Source organism: Triticum aestivum, chromosome 2A (genome assembly GCF_018294505.1).
Source record: "Triticum aestivum cultivar Chinese Spring chromosome 2A, IWGSC CS RefSeq v2.1, whole genome shotgun sequence".
Taxonomy (NCBI): Eukaryota; Viridiplantae; Streptophyta; class Magnoliopsida; order Poales; family Poaceae; genus Triticum; species Triticum aestivum.
Window position 1 is genome coordinate 619,473,927 of NC_057797.1, and position 9,942 is coordinate 619,483,868.

Sequence of the window (9,942 nt, forward strand, 5' to 3'; positions counted from 1 at the left end):
TAATCACAATTGGATCTGACATCAAGATCCTTGATTGATATGCGTAGTCCTTTGACTCAGCCAAGCTAACTTTATAGAGGAATGTTGTTAATAGTATTGCATGGCCGATCCAATAGGCTGCCTCACCGCCTCCTAGAACAAATCCCGGTGTCGTTCATTACAAGATGGGGAGCATCCAAACCGGTGCACGTGTATCATGGCCCCAAAAATCCACTCACGTTACTATGATTTCGACAATCAATATAACTTCCCTTCACCCTGTCTCAGCTGCCCGAGGGCCTGAAAAACGGCAGCCACCGGTAGAAGCAAATCTCGTAATAAAAGTTACAGAAGTGACCCGACCAATTAACACTGCACCGTAAAATTGAATGAGAAAAAAAAATTGCTCCGCCTCCAAGTCTATACACTATGGAGGAGCAACACAGTGGTAAGTGGTAACCTGGTATGCAACAAGAAAAACTCTCCTAACCAGTTGCACTGCCATCCTGCTCTAAGATCAACTGTCAGCTGGGGAATCACAGGTAACAGATCCGAGGGAAGTCATATGACAGCATCGCGGGCTCACTTGGGCAACAGATTGCAACAACTCCGTGCAAGCCACGCCTGCTGGGGGTTAGCTCGGAAATGGCAGTGGGGCAAGAAGGGGAACTCAGAAACCGAAAACAAGACCTAAGGGCGTGTACAGTTATTTCTTGCCTTCACAGCCATCTCGCTCAAACTTGCAATTACGGAGCTTCTTCGGGGGTCACAGATTGCAATGAATTTCCGATGAATCGTGTCCACAGAATTCAGACAAAACAATCAGGGAACACGACTGTCATTCCTAGAGTATCTGCCAGAAGGAATCCTTTGTACCATTGGCTGGAAATCTGGCTTGTAGCGCTTATTATTATAATTGGATGCGAATGACCTGTGGAAAGAGCAAAAACTATTCTGGTCATAACTCAGCTCACCCTCATCCACTACCTAAACTGAAGAACGTAAGCATAAAACTGACAATAATGCTAGAACAGTCAGCATGTGTCGCATAGCTCAGTACAGAGGGAATATATTGAATTCTCAACTTCCTTCAAGCTAAATATAATTAAACAAGCATCATTTCCACTAGCCTGGAATCTACGTAATGAAACTTCCTCCAAACACTTATATCAAGGGTTTACAATCTGAACTCAGAGGGATGGTCACTTCTATTTCTTTATAATTATCTAACTTAAACATCAAACAAGTGAGCCTCATTGTGTAAACAGTGTGGGGTTCCTATATTATGTGCCAGATGTGCTGTAACCTGATATCCTGTTCTGCTTCTATGAAAAGGCTGAAGGTATCCCTTGTTCGGATAAAAACCTAGTACTATGGAAAAAAGTCCGAGATACCACATTTCAAAAGAAATTTCTCGGATCACACAAATAACGAGTGCTAAATGTTACAGATCTACAACAAACAAGAGACTAGCGAATAATCACCTTGGAGATCCAGACCGTTTCTGTGGACGTTGACCAAGCATGTATCTCAGAGTTCCGAGAGCCCCATCAGCAGCCTACAACACAATATGATGTAAAAGAATGGGTTCAGAAACACTGCAAATTATAACTGTTATAATCCAGATAAAAATTCTTTGTCCAACAAATATCCATTCAAATCTTATAGTTCACTGTATCAAAAGAAGAAAACATTTGTACCCTTAAAATTTAAAGTAATGGTTTTAGACACCTTAGGAAACCAATCAGATATTGCATCCAGAAAAGATGGTAATGAAGGCTGTGAAGATAAAGGGCCCTCCCTATTTTGCTCAATGTAAGATAAAAATAGAAACCATGCAAGCACCACTGAGTTTATTTGTTGATTTCAGAACTCAAAGAAGAACGAAGTAAAGAAATAAAATAAATATTTCTCATGTGTAAGCTTACAACCTGCACCTTAGCTTCCTCCCATGTTACTCCAACTCCTTTTCCCAGGATTTGCCCGCCTATTTCAATCTGTAAAGCCAAAGACAAGCGATAAGAAGGTACATTGAAAGCATGGATCTAAAAACTACTGAAAGTTAGTCCTAATGAAGTCTTGTAGCTAGCCCATCAGACCAAAATGTTTTTAAGGGAGAGCATCCACCAATGACGATTTGACAACAACATAGAACAAATGTTATACTACTACCATACAACAAATGTTAATAAACAACACCATGTTACACTATCAGAAAAAGGCGTACAGCTAGATCTCAGACATCTTGTGATAGCTTTTGAAGTTAATGGAAGTTAGCTTTTGTTAAGTGCCCTTAAGTGTATATAGTGTTCCATGTATCAGGTAAAGCTTAATGAGTATTTATGGAGATGAAGTACTAACCTGAGCATGAACTTCTTCCCTTCTCAAACTATCTGATGGAGATGGCTGAGCTTGGAAAACTAAGTTATAACCCTCAGCTGTACACTGCAACAAATCAAAAGATATATCTGAGTTAAAGGGCACACTTGTCCGAAACTTGACAATTAAAGCAGCTACTTACAAGCTCCTTAAGAGCAGCAACAGAACCAGCAGATTTGGTTGAGTTATCAACTCTCTCGTGCATATATCTAGACCCATCCGACGTGCTTGCAACTGGTACTATATTATCTCCATCAATCCCTCTATATTTGAATGAGTTTGGATTGCTACTAAAACCATCATCCACCGGAACTGTCATCTTATCTGGATCAAATGACAGAAATCTATCTGCATATAAATTTCATCGATCAAAACCAAGCATTATATTATAATGCAATATTTTATACGCTGGATAGAAATAACTACCTGCGCATAGATCAGACCATCAGAAACAATAGAAATTGAGAAATTATGGACAGGCAAAACAAATAGAGAAACGTTTCAGCGGCTTCAGATGATTAATGGTTAAAAAGGCCACGAGTGTCAGAAATCAGGGCGACAATTTGTTCTAAAACTCTGAGACATTGATAATATGTCAGAAGTCGGCTACTAAAAAAAGCCCCCTTAAACAACTGATTGTCAACCACCTATTTGCATATTTGTCATTTTTCATCCGGAGTCAAGAGACTAGGGAGTACAGCATAAACTCACCTGCCAGATTTCTTAATGATATATTAGCAGCTTGTCGTTGAGCTTCTTTCCTTGTTCTTCCCATTCCTTCACCTACTTTTTCTCCAACAATCCAAATCTGAAAGATCAACACAGAAAATAAGGGATATAGAAACGTGACGTGCTAGTGTGCAAACGGCAAGCAGACTGGAATAATGAGCATGCAGCACAATACTTAAATAGTTGGCAAAACGTTAATGTTAAATAGTGCCTATCCTGTAACTCATGTTATCAAGATTACATCCTGACATCCATAGTAATTTTTATAGAATTTCCAATAGAAAGAAAAATGACATCCATAGTAACTTTTATACAATTTCCAATAGAAAGAAAAATGTCATCATCCATTGGCACGGTGGTTTATTAACAAAATGACGTTATTGACATTTTCAATCAGCATAAGTTGTATTTTACCTGAATGGAGAATCGCAACTCTGTAGTATCACATAAAGTTGACCTGTACTCCACCTAGAAACAAGTAAAGAAATACACCAGATAGGCAGATATGTAAGCTAATACTTACAGATGAATGATATCTGATCTGTAGCATCAAAACTACCTTAAATCCACACTTCGCTGCAATCTCCTCCAATACAGCACCAGATGTCTCTGTGTATTGTACAAATTGACGTCCTGACTCCATTTGGCTGCTTCTGTTACCTGGATGAAAACGCTGGGTTGCCATATCCTCGCCTTCACATTGCAGATACAGTTTCAGATACTATAGAGTAAAGCACAAATCAAATAATTTAAGAGGGGCATTCATGAAATTGCAAGCTTTTCATGATAACAGGAGCACCACTGAGCAAAGCAGCAAACAAGAATGAGTTATGGATCAAGATAAACCGCGTTGAAGTGTCTGCAGAAAAGGGCAATCATTTATACTTTCTATTTGATCAGCTCTATTATAAGCCCCAGAATTAGCACCCAACCGACCATGTATATAGGCTCACCAAACGGGTAAAAGGTGATCAGTATTATTCTCTTTGTTAACTGGAAGGAAATACACACCGATGGGTTTACATATACTGGAGTACTGGACCATGAAAAGGCGCACAAATATTTAATTACTTGGCAAAAAGTAACATCTTAGTTCATCATCTAACCACAGAAGACTACGCCAAATGAACAGTTGGAAAATAAGACATGAGAAACGCAGTTAGATATGTTCGTTTTAGATGACAGTAAATACAACTCTATAGGGATAGTACAAGAGACTATAACTATATCCTAAATAGCTTAAGCTTCTAAGTTCGGTGGGGACAAAAGGACCATACATTATCCTATGCAGCTGCCATTGTTCAAAATATCGGCCAATAAATTAGTTAGCTGGCCGATTCACCTATTAATCCCCTACTTGTCAGCCGATCGAGCAGTAACCAGTTAACGATTTCCTGAACATTGGCAGCTGCTAACCTGAATGAACATCAGAAACATCAAAGATAAAGGCATAAAGCAAAACATACCAGAAAATGATCTATATGTTGTAGGTGCCTGGTTCTGAAGCATTTGACGATCCTCACTGTGAGGTAGCTGAATAAATCAAGCATTTGTCACCAAATCGTCTAGAATCACCTCATTAACGAACAAAGATAAACTAAAGTTTGATCAACATAGGTGACCACTCACCTGAGAAGAATATCTCTGGTTCTGATGATTTAATCTATCGGAAAATATAGGATTATCACGAGCAGGGAAGTATGGTTGATGTGGTGGTTGGCTTTTATCACTATGTACGGCATCAGATTCTAGATGAAAGTCCGTTGAAGTCCTATTTAAGTTTCTTGGGTCCATCTCATCCTCTACAGGAAACCAATTTCCCTGAGATTGCACTGGAGGAACTGAGGCTTGTACAGAAGGTTCTGCAGCAAAGGGTGGTGTGGGATCTCTTGTGTCTTGGCCATGCTGTAATATCAGAAGCCTTCTCCTTGTGTCAGGATCTAACTCAGACTCAGGAACCTCACCCTCTTCTCTAGCTGGAGAACCTTGCAAAGGATCCACCATACCAGATTGAGCATCAGGCCAGCTGACTGAAGGAGGCTGAGGACCTTGATCGTTATTCAAAGGCACCACGCCCAGTGGTGGTGCTAACGGAATAGATGAAGATGTAGCAAATTGCTGGTTAGCAGCTACTGATATCACGTCAACATTTGTTGTCACTGGATCTGCAGCTTGCACACTGCAAACTGCTTCCTGAAAAATAATTTAGATACACATAACTAGGAGAGATAATTAAAAAAACATTGAAAAAGGTAATAGCTACTAAGAAATGTGAAGATATCGGCCTCCATTACATTGACATTTTTGTTACAACACCATAAGACATAGACATAGGTTTAGCATTGCCAGTTAGTTGTTTCAACAAAATAAACAAAGGTCAAAGCTAATAAACAACGGTTTAGCATTGCCAGTTAGTTGTTTCAACAAAATAAACAAAGGTCAAAGCTAATAAACAACGGTTTAGCATTGCCAGTTAGTTGTTTCAACAAAATAAACAAAGGTCAAAGCTAATAAACAATGAACCCTCTCATTCACTTAGGGGTTACTATTGCTGGAGCATTCACATATACTACAAAACAATAGATTAGTGGATAATGATCACCGTGTTTCTTGGATATCACTTGTTTAACAGTTCATCTTTTTATAACAAACATTCTGAACAAGGAAGAGAAGGGCAAACCTTCATTCTCCTCTCAACCTCTGCATCTGCCATACCGTCAAAAGCCATCGGATCTTTGTTCACATTCAAACTTGCTGCATTCTCATCCTAACAAGAAAAAAACACTGTTCCTCATCAGTAGTTAAAAGGAGTCAATCTGAAGCATCCACCTTCACAAAGTTTACCTCTGAAATCAAATAATTTCCGACATCAGGAGAAGACGGAACATGATCTAATTCATCATCAAAATGAACTTCACTGATCGATGGTAGAAGACCCTCATCGAATTCCCTGTCAATTGGATCGTAAAATTCTGCATCAGCAACAATTCAACATTGTTTTCTGTGTATGTAACAGGAAACAAGTTTCTGTGGTACCACATAGCCAAGATGTTCTTACTTGAAGAAGCTACCCCTAACATTGCATGCAACATTTCTGGCAACACAAAGAACTGGAATAGGGAAGTTCGCCTGTGCAAGTTAAAGACAGGGTGACCTCTGTAAACAATACTGTAAGATAATCTTATGCTGGAATACAATACAAAATAGACATTACCTCTGCTTGCGGAGCATAATACGGAGAGAAGGCAGGAACAACATGAACTCGACATTGGTCCTTCTCCTCCCAAACTTTCAAACGGTCATCAATCACTAGGGCCATACCAGGGTGACAAGATCCATCATGGAACACATTTAGCAATGACTTTTTAGAGCCTGGATGAGTAAATTTAGCATTAACCTCAAAAGGATGGAAAATCCCACAATATTATATGCATGAACATGGAAATTCATTGTAAGGAGATTCACTCGTTGACAAACTTGATTAAAAGATTATATGAGCAAACTATGCATGTCTTGTAGATGCAATAACTGGAAGAATATTAATACGCACCAGATTTGACACAGACAAGCCTGTGAGGAAGTTGAACAGAGTTTATCAGTCTAGAATCAGGATCAAGCAACCTCCACATTTCCAAGGCATAGTCCCTCTCAGCCATTGTGCACACATACACCTCAAAACGTTTCCGACCTCTTGCAATCAAGTAGCTCCGAAGATCATCCCAAGCAGGCCTTAACCGCACCAGAACACTGGTATCTCTTATCTAACAGAAAAAGGTATGGAAAATAAACTGTACAGTCTAACAACAAGCAAACATGGTTGAACCAAAACCCAAGATAAGCAAAACAAAGATCAGCGGGCCCAAGAATAAAGAAGGACACTTAGTCATCCACAACATCAAATGCATGCAACTTGCCATGAATGCTGTGGCTAAGACATCATTTAATTTGATCCAAGCTCTGCACTATGTAATGCATGAACAAACTGAGAATGCTGTAACCAAATAGGTTGCCATTTTTTTCAGAAAAAGAAACAGGCAACTTGCAAAATCTACAGGATACATTGAATGAATTATGGAGGTAAACTTCAACCGAACACACTATACAAAATAATCCAAATTACAGTGGTATGTTCAGAGCCTGTTAAAAATGACCTAATGAAAATACAGAGACGACATGCTTTTTTGCCTATCATATGCTTCCACAGAAAAGTCATGAACTACGTACCGATGGATTTATACGTGTCAATATAATACTTTTGTCTTGTAGCCTTATAACAGGACGGATCATAGGTTGATGATTATCAGCTAAAGGTGGAACAACCTCGGATTGTACTTTATACATTTTCCCACCATCAATAACTTGATCACCATCTATATACTGCTTTAGCATAGTCCTGTCCTCTTGGTACCTCTTGATCTCTGCCAACATACCACTAATGCGCTGTGGATCAGTCTCTTTACTCAATTTTCTCTGGAGTGCATCAATTCTGTCTTCAAAAGACCGTGTGGTATTGGCAACAATTAGTGTTTCATCAAGGTCAAACACAATACCAAGGCATCGAAGATTCAACATACTCAAGCAAGAACTATACAGGCCTAATGGTACTTTATAGCCCCAAAAACATGCGTGGTTGGGCAAGTTACTCTTGGGTTTCATTGCAACTAAATGGATTTCTTCTGCTCCAAGTGGAAAAACTGCTGTCTGCAAACACAGAGAATCATTAGGAAGGAGATAAGACAAACAGAACATCTGTTCAATTAGGAAATAAAGAGGAAAATTTGTAAAAACACACCCAGGTACAAGGAGAATGCCAAGGCATTTAGCACATCTCTGTATAAAGATGCCTAATAAGTAATAACCAAAAATAAATAAAAGGCAAAGTAGAGGATATTTGCTACAGATTTTGAGGCATGGATTGGCTCAAAACTATCTATATCAAAATCTTAAAACAGGAATATTCATAGCAATGCAATGATCGAAGTTACTACTACTAAAATTTATGATATGGTGAACTACAAGGGCAAAAGATGTACTTAATATAGTTGCACTCTCACAAAAATTAAGTCCCAGTCACTAGCCAGCGGATGAATTCCAGGCACATTAGTGTGCTACACCCCAAAGTTGTTAAGCAACACTTCGCTCATTCCTCAAATATTTCTGTCGGTACATGGAGTTCAGCGGTTCAGAGTTCACATTCAATTGCAGTGATGAACCGCTGAGAACAAGCAATGCTAAGTCCGAAGTCCATAACAATTGTATGCCTTGAGAAGCAACATTTTGTGTTCAAGAGTCTGAGAATATGATTGATTTGTTTGTGAAATATGAACACTGCTCCAGAAACCTTAGTCATTCAGCACTGCCAAGCCAGGTTAAATATATTTCTAGTCTTTAAAATTGTTCATGCCCAAGTTATATAGTACTCATTGATGCAGTAAATGTTTCAGGGGAGGTTTTTCACAAGGTACTTGGTGTGCTAAACTGCTAATTAATACTCCTTGTTCGGGTGAACTTGTCCATGTCATGTCAGGCTAAAAAAAGGTTTTACTTCTACTCATTTGTTATGTTGCTTGTGATTGTTGGGAATGATGATTCATGTAGTACCTTATTGTCTCTGAGGCAAGCGGTGTGCATGGCAACAAGCGACGACGGGGGCTCGTTGTCAGCGGTTGCTGGGCTTGGCCTCGACTCCATTACGAAGCAGAGGGCGCCGGAGGACACAGTGTGCAGCACGGCGAGCGGCAGGCACCGCTCGCTGGGCGGGGAGAGGCGGTCCACCCGGATCTCCCGCACCCACGGCGCCGCCGCCACGTTCGTCTCCCCCTTGGGAGACAGCTCCACCTCCCCGATGGAGATGTGCCCGAAATACACCATCGATTTGATCATGTCCTCGGCACCAACAGAACAGATCACACGAATCAAAATCCGAACTCAGTCCGAGTCAGTGTGCCTTACACACGCACGCGCGCGCGCACTGGTCTGATAGACCCTGCACGCTGGCGGATCTGTTCTTATCGCGCGGTCCAAAAACAGAGGAAATTAGAAGAGGGCAGAGGAGGGGGAATCGCGGCGATCTTATGGTGCTTGTGTGCTTCAAATCGCGTTCGAGTTCGCGTTCTTGGCCGATTCCGGCCGGGTTTGGTGGGGATCCCGTGCGAATCCGCGGCAATGGCGGCGGCGGACGAGCTCGGGGGTGGGCTCAGTGGGCGGGCGGTTGGGTCGGGGAAACCCTAGGCGTTTGATCGGGCTGGAGGATGGGGAAGACGACCAGCGGGGCCACGTGTATTTAGAGAGGCGGGGAGGTAGGAAGATATTCGAGTTTCTCTATTGTTTTCAAACATGAATTTTTTTATTACTTGTATCACTCTCTTTTTTCTAACACAGTATAATCAAAGTCGCTTACATACACAAGCATATGCTCATCCCTATAAGCGCACACACGCACACCCTATCCCTAGAAGCACCTCCGAAAGACTAAGTCGGCATAGCATTTTGAGATTTTACAGAGTCACCATAGACGTCTCGGAGTCGACGGGATCGTTTCCTCCCACTAAACGAATATCACCGAAAAAATGAAATAATTTCAAGAATAATGTGAGCATCGATGTCAATTTTATGACTTGAACTCTAATAAGTTGGGAATATCACTGTCTTTCTAATCATCCGAGAACTAGTTGGTTCGTTACTTGTATCACTCTTGATTCTGCCTTGGCATAATCTATCGCGCGTGATGAGCAATATCCGAATCATTCAAATTATATGATTATACTCCTTTCGAGTAGTTGTTTACGTTTCTTTCCATGCTATAGGTAAAATCATTGAGCACTACATCGTTGCAGTCCAACTGAATTTGTTGGT

At 40.6% G+C, this 9,942-nt stretch overlaps 1 protein-coding gene across 3 annotated transcripts; it reads right to left on the minus strand.

Moving 5' to 3' along the window:
- LOC123189821 (RNA polymerase II C-terminal domain phosphatase-like 1) lies at nt 1-9,350 on the minus strand. 3 transcript variants are annotated; one of them, XM_044602318.1, is made up of 17 exons: nt 8,689-9,350; nt 7,312-7,788; nt 6,638-6,848; nt 6,302-6,459; nt 6,146-6,216; nt 5,932-6,037; nt 5,768-5,854; nt 4,717-5,280; nt 4,554-4,620; nt 3,647-3,780; nt 3,502-3,555; nt 3,070-3,166; nt 2,501-2,706; nt 2,341-2,424; nt 1,917-1,976; nt 1,464-1,537; nt 1-910 (listed from the first exon to the last, which is right to left on the minus strand). In XM_044602318.1, the coding sequence occupies exons 1-17, from the start codon at nt 8,968-8,970 to the stop codon at nt 802-804; spliced, it is 2,841 nt and encodes a 946-aa protein (XP_044458253.1). In that variant the 5' UTR covers nt 8,971-9,350; the 3' UTR covers nt 1-801. The 3 variants fall into 3 exon arrangements, with proteins under 3 accessions (XP_044458253.1, XP_044458252.1, XP_044458255.1); XM_044602317.1 differs by having other exon boundaries at nt 198-910; nt 1,911-1,976; nt 8,689-9,349; XM_044602320.1 differs by lacking the exons at nt 1-910; nt 1,464-1,537; nt 1,917-1,976; nt 2,341-2,424 and having other exon boundaries at nt 2,538-2,702.
- Between the last annotated feature and the right edge of the window lie 592 nt (nt 9,351-9,942).